The sequence below is a fragment of the Salmo salar genome, chromosome ssa09, assembly GCF_905237065.1.
Source record: "Salmo salar chromosome ssa09, Ssal_v3.1, whole genome shotgun sequence".
Classification (NCBI taxonomy): domain Eukaryota; kingdom Metazoa; phylum Chordata; class Actinopteri; order Salmoniformes; family Salmonidae; genus Salmo; species Salmo salar.
Genome location: NC_059450.1, coordinates 16,081,943 through 16,102,843, shown reverse-complemented (window position 1 = coordinate 16,102,843; position 20,901 = coordinate 16,081,943). Strand labels below are relative to the sequence as shown.

The 20,901-nt window shown below is 44.8% G+C and overlaps 1 protein-coding gene across 2 annotated transcripts in view; it reads left to right on the top strand.

Moving 5' to 3' along the window:
* Positions 1-19,514, top strand: part of LOC106610791 (connector enhancer of kinase suppressor of ras 3) — a 55,418-nt gene extending 35,904 nt beyond the window's left edge. Inside the window, exons 3-13 of one of the 2 annotated variants that reach the window (XM_014210378.2) lie at positions 2,727-2,929; positions 3,665-3,752; positions 9,880-9,921; positions 11,537-11,656; positions 11,797-11,856; positions 14,141-14,209; positions 14,422-14,568; positions 16,332-16,453; positions 17,092-17,285; positions 17,413-17,499; positions 18,109-19,514. In XM_014210378.2, the coding sequence (XP_014065853.1) occupies positions 2,727-2,929; positions 3,665-3,752; positions 9,880-9,921; positions 11,537-11,656; positions 11,797-11,856; positions 14,141-14,209; positions 14,422-14,568; positions 16,332-16,453; positions 17,092-17,285; positions 17,413-17,499; positions 18,109-18,410 (1,434 nt within the window). In that variant the 3' untranslated portion in view covers positions 18,411-19,514. Of the gene's footprint in view, positions 1-2,726; positions 2,930-3,664; positions 3,753-9,879; positions 9,922-11,536; positions 11,657-11,796; positions 11,857-14,140; positions 14,210-14,421; positions 14,569-16,331; positions 16,466-17,091; positions 17,286-17,412; positions 17,500-18,108 lie in introns of both variants that reach the window. The other variant, XM_014210377.2, reaches the window with a different exon arrangement.
* The last annotated feature ends 1,387 nt before the right edge of the window (positions 19,515-20,901 follow it).

Below are 20,901 nucleotides of genomic sequence, written 5' to 3'. Positions count from 1 at the left end.
GTCCAAACACACCAAGACAGTCGTGAAGCGGGCACGACAAAACCTATTCCCCCTCAGGAGACTGAAAATTGGCATGGGTCCTCAGATCCTCAAAAGGTTCTACAGCTGCACCATTGAGAGCATCCTGACTGGTTGCATAACTGCCTGGTATGGCAACTGCTCGGCCTCCGACCGCAAGGCACTACAGATGGTAGTGAGAACTGCCCAGTCCATCACTTGGGCCAAACTTCCTGCCATCCAGGACCTCTATACCAGGCGGTGTCAGAGGAAGGCCCTGAAAATTGTCAAAGACTCCAGCCACCCCAGTCATAGACTGTTCTCTCTGCTACCGCACGGCAAGCGGTACCGGAGTGCCAAGTCTAGGTCCAAGAGGCTTCTTAACAGCTTCTACCCCCAAGCCATAAGACTCCTGAACATCTAGTCAAATGGCTACCCAGACTATTCACATTGCCCCCCCCTCTTCACACCACTGCCACTCCCTGTTGTCATCTATGGATAGTCACTTTAATTTACTCTACCTACATGTACATACTTCCTCAACTAACCAGTGCCCTGCACGTTGACTCTGTACCGACACCCCCCTGTATATATTGTTATTTTTTAATTACTTGTTACTTTTATCTCTTATTCTTATCCGTATTTTTTGAAACTGCGCTATCGGTTAGAGGCTCGTAAGTAAGCATTTCGCTGTTGTATTAAAATTTGATTTGATAACAAATAGTTAGTATATAATTGCACACTCTGTAGATTTGCTGGAAATTAGCTTTAAATCTTTACAGTTCTCTCAGCTTAATGACAAAATGTGAACAAAAGCATAAAATGAGCTGTAAAACCTCAACAAATCTGCCTCATGGCAAAAGGTGTAGAATTTACAACTGCAACATTTTCTCTTAGCCTCATGACAAAATGTGTAGAATAGCATAAAACTTGACATTTGGGGGCCCAAATGCAGTATTCTGGCCCTGGTTAAGGTTACTACAAGCTTCACTCCATTGATCTACCTGCATGCGGGTGGAGTGGGATTTTTGATAACACAGTTGATAACATGATATCCCCGCCGGTCCCACTCCCATTCACAAGGGGGCGATGGCAAAGTTGTACATTCTAGTTATTACTTCTAAACAGTATACCTGATGTTGGCACAAGATGGAGGGAAAGTTGGAGCATAACTAACAAACGAGTTAATGAAAATGTATGCTTAATCCAGTATAAACTAATGTATTGTACAACAGACAAAATTAACAAATTCTACAGCACAATGGCAGAGTCATGGCTTAAGTGTAAAACGAATTAATAACTCGATAATCCATGCTTTCTGGGAAGGCTATAAAGTCCGGAAGTTGTGGGCGTAGCTAGAAAGTTGGCTGTCAGAAGTATTACAATGTACATGTACTTTCAATCCATCTGTCTGCATATTTCAAGACACGGCATATGGGGGTGTAGTGAGTTTCCCAATGGGCTGGACAATTCTCTTATCACTCATCTTGAAAAATCTTGGAAGTCAATCAATCCGCCATCATTGACATAATGGAAAAATAGAATGTTTTATTATTGAAACAGCATGGGTGACTGAAGAAAAACAAATTGGTACAATTTAATGCAGGCACTAGGGATGGGGGTGTGAGCATGCGGATCTGGCTGATGAGATGTAGTCATTGTTTCTGTCTGTAAGTTGTTGTTCGTTTGTATAAATCTGTATCTGGAGTGTAAAAAATGTAATTAAAATAAAAAGATTAATAAAAAAATAATTTTTGGGGTGGATTCTTGTTTGGTTTGTTGTTTGAACTCTCGCTAAGACTGTCGTTACGGCCACATGAGGGCAGGTACAGGTCGTTACGGCCACATGAGGGCAGGTACAGGTCGTTACGGCCACATGAGGGCAGGTACAGGGCATAACATTGCCTCAAATAAGGGATTTCTTTGGCCGATAGGACCCATTATATCAGCTTGGTATTTTCAGGGTCGTTAACTCTGAAAGAGAAAATCTCTTTCTACACAGTTGAAGTGAAAACTAGGTTGGGTGTGTCTGTCAATCATTTGCCCAGTCACTTTTCCTGGAGCAGGTCAGGGTTGTAAGGGCGATTATGAATGAACAGTATATAGATCTGGGGCCGGGCTTTACGCTTCTGCCCTCACGCTTTCTGCATTCACTTGCGCTTCTGCCCTCCGATGCACCTTTCCTTGCTGTTAAGAGTCTGATCACAGCAGCAGTAGGCCTAGACTACAATACAGTACACTACACGTTGTCTGTCTGCTGCTCGTGAACCCTGAAGCCTCTTCCTTTTGACCGTGTGAAGGGTCTGTAAATTAGTGGATTGTGCAAGGCGGAAATAGCCTGGCTCAGGAATGCAAACTTTGCCTGCTATATGGGAATCAGGTGTGGGAATCTGGGGTGACGCCTCCTTCCTGAGGGTTGAGCCAGAGATGGACATGAAGAATGCAGGGGAATTTCACCCCAGAGGTGCCGAGAGAGACATGGCCTCTTTTAAATCATGTGTGTCAGAGCATTACAATTAATAACCCACATTTACTCTGCAGGAAACAACATGTTTGTCTGTGAAATGAAATCCAGAGCCAGAAAAACTGTTCCGACCGAGAATGTGGCTGCTATGACGATTTGATTGATTGACATTCGCTGTGATCACTTTAACATACTGTACACTTTCTTCTATGACTAAAACAATAACCTCTCAAACTCAACTCTTCTCTCCTTTTTCCCCTCTCAGAACTACGGAGTGGAGACCGACAACCTAAAGGGTCTGGTGGTGAGGATGAGGGCGGCCACCAACGGCCTGCACATGTCCACGTCAGACCACAGGAAGAGCCCGACGTACGACGGCAGCACTTCCCGGAAACCTCCCAATAACTTCCTAACCTCTGTAGTGGAGCTCATCGGAGCCGCCAAGAGCCTCCTGGCCTGGCTGGACAGGTAAGACCTAACCTCCATGGTAACGATAGTCCTAGCTACATAAAATCTGCTCTATATATTCTAGCCCACGGACTGCCATTGGGGTTAGCTGTAACGCTAGTGTTTCCTACGCATAGGCGTCATTGAGCTCACTGATCCCCTAGTGACTAGAATATGCTGCTACGCTACACATTACAGGCATTGGTTTTCCTCGGCCTCTACAGACTAACAGAAACACAGCTCTTCTCTCTCAGGAGAGTTTCCAGAAAGGGTTTGAGGACATATGAGTGAAATTGAATACAAGTCTGGTGGTTTCCTATACCGCTGTCTAGTCATTGTCCAGAGAATACCCAGATGAGATTTCAGAATCAATCTAGCCATACAGCACTGCTCATGTATGATGCAGATTATTTTCATAGCATTTCTTTTCAAGATCACTCTGTCATTTAACTTAACCAAAAACAGTATTTTCTGAAAGTAGTAGTAGTCTTGTTAACATGTTGACATTATTATTTTTTTTTCTTCTGAGGTTTGTTTCCAGATCCAAAATGTATATAATGTGATTAAAGGGTCACCAGTACTGTTCTTTTCCTATGAACTGCATCCTAGAGGTGGCTCTATGTCACTCTGTTGTCCCACTGTCAGATTTACCCCCTTATCAAGCTCTCCTGACAACTACTGTATCTCAATGCAGTCAGGGACATGACCTGAGGATGTCATGCCAAAATGGCCTTTCAATCGTCTCTCTCGTTGCAGTACGCCCCTGACTGGGATCAGTGACTTCACCACCACCAAGAATAAGATCATTCAGCTGTGTCTGGACCTCACCACCACAGTTCAACAGGTCTGCACGCTCGCTCGCCCTTTCCCTCACTCTCTCACTCACACACACACAGCAGTGCACGTGTAGCTCTACCCTGAAAAACCACCCCTTACCTCTTTCCACTCAGGGCAGACTAGCCTGTAGGCATACACATGTAGGATTAAGTAAAGGAGCAGGGGGTTATGGGAACTGGGGAGAGTGGGGAGAGTGGGGGCTATGATATGACATCAGCCTGAAGCCAGTAGCCTGTCTGAACACAGTACAGGTTAGCTAATGAGGAGACTCCCAACCGTGGTGGTGTTTAACGGCAGTCTGCGTTTTAGTTTCATAAAAACCTCTGGTGCTCTTTAAAAAGCATCTGCCAACATTCCGCAGGCTGCATTATTCCCCCGGCCATGGGGTTCCAGTTCCTCCCCCGGCCATGGGGTTCCAGTTCCCCCCCCGGCCATGGGGTTCCAGTCCCCCCCCCCGGCCATGTGGTTCCAGTTCTCCCCCCCCCCCCCCCGGCCATGTGGTTCCAGTTCCCCCCCAGCATACTATCTGTGTGTACATCCTGTGGAGGATTAATGCACGGTGGGTTGAGGTAGTGGTACGGTGCTCTCCTTCACTGCCACATATTATATTAGATGTTTACCTCCCTTTAAAAAGTAGCAAATCAGACAACATCCTTCTAGGTTAAATGTGTTTGATTTGGCCACAGGCTTTCAGATTGCTAAGGGTCTATTTATATCAGATTTATAATATGAATATTTCCAGGTTGTTTTCCGTGTGTGTGTGTCAGTTCAAGATTTGTATATCACATTCATTGTGTATTTGGTTAATGTATGTACAGGTTAAAAGGCTGGCTGGCTGGCACTGAAAGAAAACGAAAGGGATTAGTTAAAGACCCAACAGAGTAGCACAGTGCTGAGCTTCTTTTTGACAGTTTCTTTCCCCAGGGTATCCCAACAATTGATAAACAGGCATTTACATTTTATACACATAGTGAAAATGGCTGTTGAGACTGCAGGTGCCGCTTTTGAAGGGTTATTGCGTCGAGTAATTTCCATTCCCAGAGTGCCGATTGCCTCACCGATGTCTGGGATTTCAGCAGCCCGGTGATTTACTGTTTTGGGTCTCACCCTGGTTGTGGAGGAGGAGGAGAGGGGGAACTGAGGGGAGACATTTCCCACGGAGGCGTTTGAAGTGAAGGGTTTTTGTTGCAGCTTTGCTGTGTTGTACTGTAGGAGACCCCTTGGCCTCCATGGCCCTCAGCTGTGTGAGAGGCCCAGGTGGATATCTCTACAGTTCATCCAGGGGCTATATTATCCTGTCACAGACAGATTCAGGAAGTTACCTCCAATGCATGGACCAGTGTATCTCACATAGGCTTTAGACACTCTTGAACTCTCCCAAACGCGCTGTGGGGGAGTATCACTGTGATTGTTATGGTGTGGGCGGGCTTCATGAGGTGACATGGCCTTTTCATGAACCTCCACCAAGAACAGGGCTTTTAGGATGGACAATTTATGTCCTGCTGGCTGAATGAACCCTATGTATACACGCACAATAGAGCACCGCAATAAAACAGCGAACATGCAGCCATCTCATCTGACCCGTGAGGTGAGAGCTTGCTCTGTCTTCCTGCATGACGGCAGTCGGGTCAAACACTAAGCGATGAGGTGGAGAGATATTGTGGGAGGAAAGGGAAGTCTGGAGGGCAGGTCTGAGTCCTCATGGTGTTTTGATATCATGTTCTGTAAGATCCTGTACAACAGTCCAGTCTGGTCAGCTGTATGAATGGCTCCATGTTGGAATGTTGTACCAGCAGTCTTCTCTTTTTGCCACTTCATCTCTCGGCTGGACAAATCTCTGGTTACAGATCAAAGGCTGCAGGGCCGTCTGGGGAGTCATCTGATCCTAGTCTGCTGTGGGAGGACAACCAGGGCGTGAGGAGGCTGAGGACTCGCTGCTATACCCAGAGAACGTTTCCTCAGTCTTTCCCTCTGGTCTTGGTTTCAATCTGGCATATGTATGAAGACTGCTTCAGTTCTGGGTTTGATGCAGATACGAGATGATTTTGTATTCCACAGATCTTCCAAGGGATTATGTAAAAAAAAACACAGATCTGAAAGATTATGTCCAAGAATATTACATTCATATTATGCAATAATTTTCTGCTTTTGATATAAAACTGTCTGCATGTGATTCAGTTTGGTACAGTTTACACAAATCAAATCCGTGGCATATTATGATACTGTTTAGTCAATGTTTTTGACCTCAAACCCACTAAATTTGTCTTTTTAGCATATCCGTCTTGACGTGTAGAATGCATTTCAACTTGATGTAGTCATCCAAATATAGACCTATTTATGGCAAAAATATGTACTGGTTTGTGATGGAAGTCATGCCAAATTCTTTCCAAAACCATCACACGTCCTTGGCCGTGTTGGAAAGTAATTGAGGGGGAAGCATTGTGTTTTGGTACCAAAACTGAAACCTATGTTGGTATTTTATGCTTATTAGTTTTTCATCCATGTTTGTTCTGGCAGTTTGTCACTAGTTAAAGGAAAATATAGTTTTTATACAGTACCAGTCAAAGTTTGGACACATCTACTCATTCCAGGGTTTTTCTTTATTTGTACTATTTTCTACATTGTAGAATAATAGTGAAGACCTCAAAACTATGAAATAACACATATGGAATAATGTAGTAACCAAAAAAGTGTTTAACAAATCAAAATATATTTTATATTTGAGATTCTTCAAAGTAGCCACCCTTTGCTTTGATGACAGCTTTGTACAGTCTTGGCATTCTTTCAACCAGCTTCACCTGGAATACTTTTCCAACAGTATGGATGGAGTTCCCACATATGCTGAGCACTTGTTGGCTGCTCTTCCTTCACTCTGCAGTCCAACTCCTCTTAAACCATCTCAACTGGATTGAGATCGGGTGATTATGGAGGCCAGGTCATCTGATGCAGCACTCACTCTCCTTCTTCATCAAATAGCCCTTACACAGCCTGGAGGTGTGTTGGGTCATTGTCCTGTTGAAAAACAAATTATAGCCCCACTAAGCGCAAACCAGATGGGATGGTGTATCGCTGCAGAATGCTGTGGTAGCCATGCTGGTTAATTGTGCCTTGAATTCTAAATAAATCACTGACAGTATCACCAGCAAAGCACCCCCACACCATCACACCACCTCCTCTATGCTTCACAGTGGGAACCACACATGCGGAGATCATCTGTTCACCTTGTCTGCGTCTCACAAAGACACGCCGGTTTAGAACCAAAAATCTCAAATTTGGACTCATCAGACCAAAGGACAAATTTCCACCGGTCTAATGTCCTTTGCTCGTGTTTCTTGGCCCGAGCAAGTCTCTTCTTATGATTGGTGTCCTTTAGTAGTGGTTTCTTTGCAGCAATTCGACCATGAAGGCAGTCTCCTGTTGATGTTGAGATGGGTCTGTTACTTGAACTCAGTGAAGCATTTATTTGGGCTGCAATTTCTGAGGCTGGTAACTCTCTAATGAACTTATCCTCTGTAGCAGAGGCGGTCCTCATGAGAGCCAGTTTCTTCATAGCGCTTGATGGTTTTAGCGTTATTAAAGTTATTGAAATGTTCCATATTGACTGACCTTCATGTCTTAAAGTTATGATGGACTGGCGTTTCTCTTTGCTTATTTGAGCTGTTCTTGCCATAATATGAACTTGGTATTTTACCAAATAGGGCTATCTTCTGTATACCAACCCTTCCTTGTCACAACACAACTGATTGGCTCAAATGCATTAAGAAGGAAAAAAAATCCACACGTTAACTTTTAACAAGACACACCTGTTAATTGAAATGCATTCCAGGTGACTACCTCATGAAGTTGGTTGAGAGAATGCCAAGAGTGTGCAAGGCTGTTACCAAGGCAAAGGGTGGCTAACAATTTTACAACATGATTCCATGTGTTATTTCAGTTTTGATGTCTTCACTATTATTCTACAATGTAGAAAATAGTAAAAATAAAGAAAAACCCTTGAATGAGTAGATGTGTCCAAACTTTTGACTGTTACTGTATGTGCATCAGTATCCCAAAAGAAAACACTCAGCTCAGTGCATATCATAAGACGATTCTAGAGAGAAAGACTGCTGGAAAAACTCTTGGCGCTAAAGGACAAACCAGTGCTCTTCTATCGTCAGCCTTCATGGTTTTCACAGATAGGCTAGCAAATCTTGTCCATTCAAATACAACAATGGTCTGACAAGCCAAGTGTATTTGCCAACAGATACTCCTCCCCCTTGGGCCATAGGAATGTGCAAGGTAGGGGAAGATATGGAAATTCACAGTCATCCCCTATACGTTGTCTTCACAAAGGATTTATGAAGAACAGCAGAGCTGCATTTATGGACAATATATGTCCACACACACACACACTAACCTTACTGCTAGCTTACAAATCCTGGCTCCTCAAGTTCTTGTTTGTTGACATTGAGCAACATAATGGCAGTGACGCCTCAATACAATACAAGATACTGACCTGTCTGACTCTATAATTTCCTAACTCCGCTATGGCAGAGACATTTCACATGTGAGTTTAAGGACGGCTTCCCTTTGGGACATACCCTGCGTAGAGGCCATACCACAGCCGCGGGGGGGGAGGGGGGTCACAGCAGTGGCTAAGCAACAGTGGCCCCCTCTGACCAGCCATAACCAGGGGTCCTTTCACCACCAGACCACAGGCCCCAAGTCCTCCAGCTGTCTTAGGAGGCTGTTACTTCAGCTGTGAGCCCAGGCAGGCCCAGCTGCAGTCTGGGAAGGGAAGGGGGACCCTGGGAGAGGGCCAGGGCCGAGGGGCTTCTGTCTGTGGATGACACAGCAGTCACTATAGGATGTTCCCAACTTCTCCACGCGAAAAATGCAAATCAATCCCAGAACAACAGCAAAGGACCTTGTGAAGATGCTGGAGGAAACTGGTACAAAAGTATCTATATCCACAGTAAAACAAGTCCTATATCGACACAACCTGAAAGGCCGCTCAGCAAGGAAGAAGCCACTGCTCCAAAACCGCCATAAAAAAGCCAGACTACGGTTTGCAGCTGCACATGGGAACAAAGATCGTACTTTTTGTAGAAATGTCCTCTGGTCTGATTAAATAAAAATAGAACTGTTTGGCCATAATGACCATCATTATGTTTGGAGGAAAAAGGGGGAGGCTTGCAAGCCCGAAGAACACCATCCCAACCGTGATGCACAGGGGTGGCAGCATTATGTCGTGGGGGTGCTTTGCTGCAGGAGGGACTGGTGCACTTCACAAAATAGATGGCATCATGAAGTTTACATACACTTAGGTTGGAGTCATTTAAAACTTGTTTTTCAACCACTCCACAAATTTCTTATTAACACTTCACAAAATAGATGGCATCATGTGGTAGGAAAATTATATGGACATATTGAAGCAACATCTCAAGACATCAGTCAGGAAATTAAAGCTTGGTGGCAAATGGGTCTACCAAATGGACAATGACCCCAAGCATACTTCCAATGTTGTGGCAAAATGGCTTAAGGACAACAAAGTCAAGGTATTGGAGTGGCCGTCACAAAGCCCTGACCTCAATCCTCTAGATAATTTGTGGGCAGAACTGAAAAGCGTGTGCGAGCAAGGAGGCCTACATACCTGACTTAGTTACACCAGCTCTGTCAGGAGGAATGGGCCAAAATTCACCCAATTTATTGTGGGAAGCTTGTGGAAGGCTACCCAAAACGTTTGACCCTCGTTAAACAATTTAAAGGCAATGCTACCAAATACTAATTGAGTGCATGTAAACTTCTGTGATGAAAGAAATAAAAGCTGAAATAAATCATTCTCTCTATTATTCTGACATTTCACATTCTTAAAGTAAAGTGATCATCCTAACTGACCTAAGACAGGGAATTTGTCCTAGGATTAAATGTCAGGAATTGTGAAAAACTGAGTTTAAATGTATTTGGCTAAGGTGTATGTAAACTTCCGACTTAAACTATATATAGTGTATATCTGGATATTTAATCACATCGTATTTACCTATCCCCTATACCTTGTTTTTATTTACTATCTTTGCTGTGAAAGAACCTCTTCCTGTGTTTTGACGTAGAGCATTGAGATGCAGCCCAGCTAACATGTCTCTCCTCCTCCCCAGGACTGCACTGTTTACGAGATGGAGGAAAAGATCCTGGAAGTTGTAAGTATATCTCCCCTCTTTGTTGTTTCCACATTCCCGCTTTCTATAGTAGCACTCCGGGAAAGTCTGTTTGAACCTTTGGGGAGACGTAGCTCTATAATCCGTTACATGGAGATTAGTTGACATGCTTACAGGGCAGTCTCCCTCAGCGTTAATAGTGTCGGCAGAGGCTATGGCACTTTGGTAAAAGAGGTGTCTAAAATGCGCCCTGGCCATCAATCAGTTTCCTGTCCCTGACACTCTCCAGACTGAGATGACACTGGACTTCTTCCCTCTCAGACACCCTTATTGTAATCTTTTTTGTTTGGTGCTTTTACCCCGTTTTCTCCACAATTTCGTGATATCCAATTGGTAGTTAGTCTTGTCCCATCGCTGCAACTCCCCTATAGACTCGAGAAAGGCGGTGATCGAGAGCCGTGCGCCCTCCGAAACACGACCCTGCCAAGCCGCACTGCTTCTTGACACACTGCTTGCTTAACCCGGAAGCCAGCCTCACCAATGAGTTGGATGAAACATGGTCCAGCTGGCGAGGGAAGTCGGCTTGCAGGTGCCCAGCCCACCACAAGGAGTTGCTAGAGCGCGATGGGATAAGGAAATCCCACCCGGCCAAACCCTCCCCTACCCGGACGACGCTGGTCCAATTGTGCGTCTCCTCATGGGTCTCCCGACCACAGCCAGCTGTGACACAGCCTGGGATCGAACCCAGGTCTGTAGTAATGCAGTGCCTTAGACCGCTGCACCACTCGGGAGGCCCCCCTCTGACACCCTTGATGAACTCTGCTGCAGACACACAAAATAGCTAGATTTCTCTCTACACTGTTTAGAGTCTTCTCCATGCTGAACTTGTTGTTCAATGAACTGTCCCGGAAAAAGTATTCTAGTTACAGCCTGGTCCCAATCAATGGTGAATAGTAGCATTTCAGTGATTTCTTGTTTCTTTACAAATTCCTGTCAAGTGATCTGGTTATAGACTTGTGTGGTCAACTGAAAATTCAATGAGAGCTAAAATAAGTTTGATTTAACTTTTGACTGTCCATATCTGTATGTAGGCACAACTGTTGTTGTGAGTGTTCAGACATGATGCTTGTTACTCGCCTGGGAAGAAAAAGCTCTTTCTTCTCTGAGCGTCACTAAAATGCCCCCACTAATGATGACAAAGTGGTGAGATTGTCCATAATGACCTAGAAGGGGGGGGTGGATGACATTAATGACCCTCACCCCCTCCTCTCTCCCTCACCCCTCTTCCCTGAGGAGGGTGATCATTTCCCCAGTGACTTGCTGCTAAGGGACAGGGCCTCTCGTCACCAGACCGCTGGCCGCCAGTCCACCCCTCTAACACTGACTGAATACAGACAGCCAAAGAAATAACACCTCTTTGGTGACAGGCGGTAGCTACATAATCACAATCACATGACAGGACATTAAAATACTGGGCTGGTCATGTAATCACAGCAGTCATAAAAGCACAGTCACTGTTTGACAATAAAACTTAAATTAAATCAAATTAATTTGATGATGGATTCATGAAATTCCATGATATTTTGTTTTCATTCATTGGGTTGTTTGGTTTTTCTGTCTTGCTTAAAAGGGTTTCCTCCCCCCTCTCTCATTGCAGTCCAAGGTTCTGAACAGCATCTGTGACCAGACCATGAGAACAACCTCTGACCCTTTGATGAGCCAATCGGCATGCTTGGATGAAGTTCAGCTCAAAAACATCAAGCCTGGGGAGGGACTGGTGAGGAATGCTGCATGGGAGTTTCCAGTTTAACCCCAACCCCACTTAATTACAAGCTACATTTATCTAGTGCACCTCAACTTTCTCACAAGTTCAAACTGTCTCAGAAATTCATGTTCCTCATGTTCATATTCTTACAGGGTATGTACATCAAATCCACCTATGATGGACTTCATGTCATCACGGGGACCACAGAGCATGTAAGTATGGTGGCCACAGAGGAACAAATTAGTAGAGCTCAGTGAAAACCATCCTAGTGAATGCACCTTGCTCCTTTTGTTCAGTTAGTCTAAATGTGCACCTTTTTGTCAGTCTTACAGTGAGGGAAAAAAGTAAGTGATCCCCTGCTGATTTTGTACGTTTGCCCACTGACAAAGAAATGATCAGTCTATAATTTTAATGGTAGCTTTATTTGAACAGTGAGAGACAGAATAACAACAAAAAAATCCAGAAAAATGCATGTCAAAAATGTTATAAATTGATTTGCATTTTAATGAGGGAAATAAGTATTTGACCCCCTCTCAATCAGAAAGATTTCTGGCTCCCAGGTGTCTTTTATACAGGTAACGAGCTGAGATTAGGAGCACACTCTTAAAGGGAGTGCTCCTAATATCAGCTTGTTACCTGTATAAAAGACACCTGTCCACAGACGCAATCAATCAGATTCCAAACTCTCCACCATGGCCAAGACCAAAGAGCCCTCCAAGGATGTCAGGGACAAGATTGTAGACCTACACAAGGCTGGAATGGGCTACAAGACCATCGCCAAGCAGCTTGGTGAGAAGGTGACAACAGTTGGCGCTATTATTCGCAAATGGATGAAACACAAAATAACTGTCAATCTCCCTTCGGCCTGGGGCTCCATGCAAGATCTCACCTCGTGGAGTTGCAATGATCATGAGAACGATGAGGAATCAGCCCAGAACTACACGGGAGGATCTTGTCAATGATCTCAAGGCAGCTGGGACCATAGTCACCAAGAAAACAATTGGTAACACACTACTCCGTGAAGGACTGAAATCCTGCAGGGTCCCCCTGAGCAAGGTCCCCCTGCTCAAGAAAGCACATATACATGCCCGTCGGAAGTTTGCCAAAGAACATCTGAATGATTCAGAGGACAACTGGTGAAAGTGTTGTGGTAAGATGAGACCAAAATGGAGCTCTTTGGCATCAACTCAACTCGCCGTGTTTGGAGGAGGAGGAATGCTGCCTATGACCCCAAGAACACCATCCCTACCGTCAAACATGGAGGTGGAAACATTATGCTTTGCGGGTGTTTTTCTGCTAAGGGGACAGGACAACTTCACCGCATCAGAGACGATGGACGGGGACATGTACCGTCAAATCTTTGGTGAGAACCTCCTTCCCTCAGCCAGGGCATTGAAAATGGGTCGTGGATGGGTATTCCAGCATGACAATGACCCAAAACACACGGCCAAGGCAACAAAGGAGTGGCTCAAGAAGAAGCACATTAAGGTCCTGGAGTGGCCTAGCCAGTCTCCAGACCTTAATCCCATAGAAAATCTGTGGAGGGAGCTGAAGGTTCGAGTTGCCAAACGTCAGCCTCGAAACCTTAATGACTTGGAGAAGATCTGCGAAGAGGAGTGGGATAAAATCCCTCCTGAGATGTGTGCAAACCTGGTGGCCAACTACAAGAAACGTCTGACCTCTGTGATTGCCAACAAGGGTTTTGCCACCAAGTACTAAGTCATGTTTTGCAGAGGGGTCAAATACTTATTTCCCTCATTAAAATGCAAATCAATTTATAACATTTTTGACATTCCCTCACTGTATCTACTTCTCACGGTTCAATATACATCCTGTTGGTATAGCAACTCTTAATGTTATGCATAAACAATAGTTGGCAAGTTCTGATGGGGAGACAGTTAAGGGTGGGCTTCAAACAGTACATCTTCTTTCCAACCCCCCCCCCCATCCCCCTCCTTCCGTTCTGAGGGTTGTCAAGGGCATTGCTGTTTACCACTGAGCTAGGATAGCAGTGTAAATGTGTTCCTTACCATGCAGTGGAGAGAGGGAGGCGTTTAGAGGTTAAATAATATAGCTGTTCCTGTCTTCATCATCCATTTAAGAATCACAAACTTCAACAGTAAAGCATCCTCCTTGCAGAGGAACGTTGGCAGCAGCGCTATTACAGCCTAATTATCATGCCTCCAGTCGTTAAGGATGAATCAAACCTTAACTCATCATATGACTCATTCATTCCTTTGACATTCACATGCATAATGTGACGACGTATTCATAAAGAGGGCGTTTGTGTTGTTTAGTCAGAGTTATGTAAAACGTAGATTTCCTCAGGGGCTTATTAAGTGGTCTGTTTCATAACAAGCCCATACATGGCACTTCTGACGACAAAGCGAACAGATGAAGGTGGAGTTATCCAGGGGCTAATACTACATGAAGGTGTTGTCTCTGAGCTAGGGGGGTTTGTATACTAATCCTGTCTTCTCCTCTCTCTGTTGTCAGTCCCCGGCAGACATGACAAGGAAGATCCATGGGGGTGATGAGGTGATCCAGGTGAACCAGCAGACAGTGGTGAGCGCCCGGCACCTTTTATCTCTGAAACCTGTCACAGAGAAAGGTTCAAGCAGTTGGAATGTGTTCCTTGCAGTTGACCTGACTACAGTGTGACATAATGATTTCATAGGGGGAAGTCTCTTACTAGTTTCTTGCTGTGCCTCTTTCTGTTGACCTCCGCTATGATGTACTGACACTGATCGATCTTATGCTGCTGTGCCTCGTCTCAGGTGGGCTGGCAGCTGAAGAACCTGGTGGGGAAGCTGAGAGAGGACCCTAAAGGTGTAGTCCTGCTGCTGAAGAAGAGACCTACAGGCACCTGCGGGTTCACACCTGCCCCTCTCAAGAACATGCGCTGGAAACCGCCCATGGCGCAGGTGCCCACCCCAAACCCCTTAATCTTAACTTTGGTGTTCTTACCAAGGCAGTGTTATGGTTATTGTTCATATTACCTTTTGTTGGATGTGCCTCACGAGGGAGTGTGGAGAAATGTTTGAGTGTAACAAGCCTAGACAAGTGTAGGAACCAGCCTGAGAGGGCCTGACAGCCCTGTAGGGCTGGGGACAATGCAGAGCTGTTCTCCATTCAATGATGGCATCCAAATAAAACAACAGCTACTGTACTCTCACACTGGTGATGATGTCACTCAGACTGGGTCATTAGTAGTGGCAGCCAGCAGTCTGTGAGTCAGTCTGCAGAGACAGGAGATAGCATCTCCTTCAGTGGAGAATATAGCTGCTTTGGAAGTGGTTTGTGTAGGTGTGTGTAGAATCAGATCAACATCCAGCAGTAGGGTGGGAATCCTCAGTAGTGTGGCCTATATTGATGGGGCTAGTCAGCCAGTCTCCATGGATGACAAGTATTTCAATAGGTCGCTCAGTGATTCAGCTCACAAAGGGCTTGGGTACACCCACTTTTGAGAACGTTCAATCTCCAAAGGTTTGCGTTAGCGGAGAATCAAGTCTCTGAGGGTACAGACAAATCCTGTGTTAATAAAGTTATGTAATGGTAATCCAATTCACCACTTTTCTCATATGGGGACAATTAGGATCTGGCTAAGCTCTTAGCCACAGTAATGCACCTGAGCAATGACTGCAGTAACTGGGGCTCCACAGGGAACAATAGGTTGTTGTAACCTAACCTGTGCTCTGGTCCTGGCACTGCCTCGTTATGCCTCTGGAGGCCGCTTCTGCCTTGGGAAAATCAGATCACATAATATCAGACCAGAGATGGTTTCACTTAACAAAGAACCTTTCATGACAAAGATACCAGATCACTCCGGACTTGTCCACCGCCGTGTTTGAACAGGGTGTCAGGAATCAAAGCGCCACATCTTGGGTTTAAAGATAAGAGAGAGGCGTCGGTGTGTTAAACAATGGTGGATCACACACAGTGATTCAGGAGTGACACTGGGTTCTACAGGTAGCCTGGTAATAGGGGAGGAGGTGAGCGTAGACATACCAGTATTTACTGCGTTTGATGCAGAGTGAAACTGAACATGGTCAATTTACCAAGTAGTGTGGTTTTAAAATAGCACCATAGCTGTGGTAGAATAGTATGGTTTCTTCTGCAGCTATTTTGGATTATCCTCAAAATCCTTCCATTCATTAGATACTACTGCACTGTCGGAGCTAGGAACACAAGCATTTTGCTACACCCGCAATAACATCTGCTAAATATGTGTATGTGACCAATAAAACGTGATTTGATTCTCTAAATAGGGTTGTATAGATTTAAAGAGACATAGGCAAATATAACGTGGGGAAGAGGGATACCAAGTCTGACCTGCATATGTAGGATAATCCAGCTCCTTCCTAACAAGTAGTGTTTAGAATGACTTGGTTAGGGTATGTAAATACAGCAGAAGAGACTTTAGGTAATCAACCATCCGTTATTGTAATAAATGTTGGAAGTTTAAAAAGACAAATCATCGGCTAGAGTAGACTACAGGATGTGACGAATGGGGAAACTCTCCTTGCCAACACGTTACGTTTAGATTGTATAGTAGACACCTCTTAAGACATTTTTCCATTTGATGTAGCTATGCTGTTGGCTGTTTGCCCACCGTCAGTTATAATAGGTCCTATGAGGGGAGCATTTTTCTGACATTGTATTTTTTTTGTTCTTTTTTATTTCTCAGAGCACCCCTTCCCTGAACAAAACCCAGTCTCCAGGCTGTTCCACAGACAGCTCCACCAAGGAGAAAGCAGCCATCCTGGACCTGTACATCCCCCCTCCCCCCTCAGTACCCTACACTCCACGGTGTGTACCCCTGTAAGTACACTATGCCCAGGAGGGTTACCAGGAAAAACCTTAGGCTCAAGTTATAGGTTTAGAATTTGCTGTGTTCTGGCCCTATGCTACATGGTGAGTCAGGGGTCTGTGTGGGCCCCTGTAACCCTGCATTGAGGGAGCCGTGCGCCCACAGACAGCCTACACTCATTCTCCAGCTCCATGCTCCTGGCTTTGAAGTCTGGATAATGAGTGGTTCAGCCCCCTGATCATTCGCCACTCTCCTCTTGCCTATAAACCCCCACAGCAGAGCACATTCATTTGTGCCGTCTCCATCCAGCTCCGCTCACGCCACAGACAGACCTTATGCAACAGCCTCTCTGTTTCATCTGCCTCCTCAGACACCCTCCCTCCCTCCCTCCCTCACTGTATCTCTCCCTCCCTCTCTGTCCATGTATGCCAGTGACCAGGCTGTTGCTGCATTTACCATGTTTACCAGATAGTGAATCATATTTGTTTTGCCATTTAGTGGACTCTCATATCCACAGCAACTTTAGTTAGCGACTGAGCAAAAGCATAAAGCAAATTTGACTGATTTTTACCTCCCTCCTTGTTCTCTCACCTATATGAAATGGACATTGATGCTAATCAGTATTTTCTGTCCACAGAGAGAGTAAGATCAGCTCGTACTCGAGCATCAGTAAGATCAGACCAAAGGGTTCGGAGTCGCCCAACTCCTTCCTGGACCTGGAGAGTCGAAAACGCTTCACCATCGCAGACTACGAGAAGATGGGCGTGGCCTACCCCATCGAGGCCAATGTAATTCAGCCCAGGATGAGGGAACGCATCACCTCGTCTCGTGGTTAGTAGTATCCTACCCCACAGTAACCACACACACACACACACACAAGGCCCACTCGTTATAGATTTCAAGACAATATTCAAAACCAGTGAACCAAAATATTCAAACTTTTTGTATTTCTGCTTAGGTAAGCCCCGCCCCCTCTCCATGCCAGTGGACACCTGTCTTGGCGTGGCAGACACCTATGCCAAGCCCTGGACACAAGGCCGGAAAGGTAGCAAACACACACCATAGACCCATCTTCTGAGTTACTGCAGAACAACAACTTAACCACCAGAAATCTAATTGACCACAACCTCAATCAGATTATCCAGTTTACACCTTCAACAGCTAAATACATGAGAACAAATGATAGAATTCACCCCTCCAATGACCTTGAGGCATGGTACCTCTGCTTAATTTACCAATGAATTAACCAAATGATTAGTGTCAACTGAGAGCCTACTCTAGCTTTTGCCTGGATTGGATTAACTAGAGTTTACACCAACAAGATCAGTTCCTCATCCTCTGGTCTCCTTGGAGAGAACAGACACATGGCTATGAATGCACAGACAGAGCTTTCAAACAGTCTCTCTGCTGGAGACCCAATTACACTGCAATGGTAGAGGAGTGGGTGAATGTTTTAATTGGCTGAGATGCCTGTGCAATTCTCCTCCACAGCCAACACATGCTGTAGAGATCCAGAGTAGTCCTCTTTTTATGGGACAGTGTTTCTCTATAATACATTTAAGGCCTACTGAAGATATGCCCTAAAACCAACAAGCTATTCTCAATAACGTGCATTTGTACAAAGTATTACTAAAGATGTGCATTTCCCCTCCAGGCGAGGATCTCCTGTACAGATACCTGAGCAATGAGCGGATCCCCACCATTGCTGAGGAGGTCCCATCAGTGGCGCCGCCCTACAGGCCAGTGGGGGAAAAGCAGCTGGTCCGAGGGGTGGACCACATCCGGGGCAGCCGCTACTATGCCAACCAGGACCTCCACAACAGCGCCACCATCCCCTACCAGGACCACGACCTGGGCAGCAAAAAGACCCCCGTAGCCCCCGCCTCCAAACGCCCCCCGGCAGAGCCCTCGCTACTGGTCAGTTGGATCACGCGGCTTAAGCTATTGACTCACTGATGATGCGCTTCCTGTCCGGGGCTTCCTGTTCCTGTCTGTCTCCTCCTCAGTGCCTTTTGTCCTCCGGCTGTTTGCAATGGGCTCTCCCCTCTCACACTTTCTCCCTGCCTCCCTGCCTACCCAGTGTTACTACTACTGTACTACTACATCACCATGAGTTAGTAGTTAACTCACTGTCTTCTGTTGCATCACTTCTAACCAATCCCAGTCCCCTACCAACCAATCCCATCTCAGCTGCACAATCTGATAAACATAGGAATACTCAGTGAACTGGCTGCCACACCAGCACATGCATGCAAACTTGTATTTGGAGGTAGAGGTTTTACCAAGAGGAAATGTATGTCTATTTGTCTACAAATGGACAAGAGGAGTTATTCAGGTTTTTAGCACATTTCGGCCTTGTACCTTCACAGGAACAATTAATAAAACAAAACTTTTTTAGAAGTTATATCACCATGTTATCACTGAGATAGGCTATTCCCTACAAAATTGTTACATTTTCACTTGCCAATGGTGTGTGTTTATTTGAGAAACAAAGAAAAAAGGCTTTTAGCTTTTAGGTGTTTAGCTGTTTATTTCATGTCATGTCCTTGTTAGCATTGTTAAACTATACACTGCCAGTGGTTGCCTCCTTTTAAAAGCTATGCATATAGGAACTCTTTTCTGTCCTTTGACAGATTGATGTTGCATTGGTGAGTGACAAAATACTGTTTCAACATACCCGTGATTTATTTTCCCTGCGTTCAAGGCCATGCACTCTTCTCTGTACAGTCCCATGTCCTGCCTTGTTCTGGAGGCTGTATACACACTGCTCTGTGATTACCCTGCTCAAAGGATGTTCACAGCTGTTTGTCTACAATTAGCCTTGTGAACAAAGATGTGTAGGTCAAATATATTTCTGGAGTCACTGGCTAGAAAGTCTTCTGTTATCAGCACCGATAGCCTAGCGAGATACTATGGATAGCTTATAACAAGCGTTAACTGAAAGTATTATTAAATACCACAAGATGTCACAATGTTTTTTGTTTTTTTAAATACAATTGTACCTTTTTTATACCTGCCTTTTGAAACATTATTATATTATTAAAGGTGCAGTTGATTCCAGTTTTAATTTGTTTTGTCTTTATTTTAATGTTGTCTTTTTTTTACTTACGAACCAGATAAAATGTATTGTTATATTGGTACTTGTCCAAAACCTCTGAGTGTTAGTTAGAATTGTCACTTTCAGTGTCTGTATTCACCATAGAGGAGCACTTCGAGGGCATTAACCTATTCCGGACTCTGGCCTAATTTGCTTGACCTTTGAGAATGAACTCTACTTCTGTTTTGGAAGCATGTGGTGAAACTGGATAGCCAAGCTAAAGTTACATTCTCCCTCTGTCTCTGTGGCCATGCTTATTATGCAACTGCAATTTCAAAAAAACTTAAATTAACATATGTTCTACTTAGGGAGAATTATGCATATGTCTTATTGGACTGTCAAGATATCTTGCTTGACATATGCGGTCTTTAACCTCTGTATGCCTTCACCTACATCTGAATTGCACTCAGGACTCGCATTGTTATTTTCTTTGTTACATTTTCTCCCCAAAAAACTGGCAGACCAATTGGATTTAGAAAAGAACAACATTGACTTTGGCACATTTCTAAATCAAAATAAAAGGAATGATTCATTCATCTCCCTGCCCCTCTTCTGCCTCTTTCTGTTTCCCTGCATGATTTTACTGGTTGTCTGGGGGCCACCTGTTAAGGATCTAATGTCTCTTCTTCCGAACCTTCTCTGAGCCCTGCCCTGCCCTAGCCTGCCCAGCTATGATAACCTGCCGTCCTTACTAATCTGCATGTGCTGAGTGTCTGTGGTGGAACAGTATGCCACCTGCTCTTTGCTGCTTCTCCTTGCTATGTTTACTCACGTCTAACAAAAACCACAGCCTTGCATGATGTTGATGTGAAAAGGGAAAGATGTATGTTGATAGATTTGCCTTCTATTCACCATTTTCTTTGCAGGAGAATTGTTGGTGTGTTCAGTGACATGCTCCCTACTTTCTTTATATATGCGATAAGCTTTGGGGCAAATCAGCGATTGGGCCGTGCACTTAACACATTAGTAAATCAACACTGATAGGAACTAGCTGCTTAGGTGTTATGTCCTTAAAACATCAAGTATTTACTCTAATATCCAATTCTGAGGCTACTGTAGAGCAGCTCTTGCCTCCATTGCCTTTCAATGATCTGAGCAAGACAGTCCAATGTGGTAACCAACCCACAAGCCTGAAGATCCAGGGAAAGTGACCAAGTTGGCCAGTGCTGGGTAATGAATGAGTTCATTCTCTGTGTCCGTCACTCACACAGGTGTCCGACTGGTGCTCCAGCAGTGGCTTCCTCAACAGGTGGGTCGTCATATTACATCACTCATCTGACTCATAGTCAACCATAACTCGCAACACAACCCATTCTCATTTCCAACCCATTCTCACTAAGTTGCGCTGTA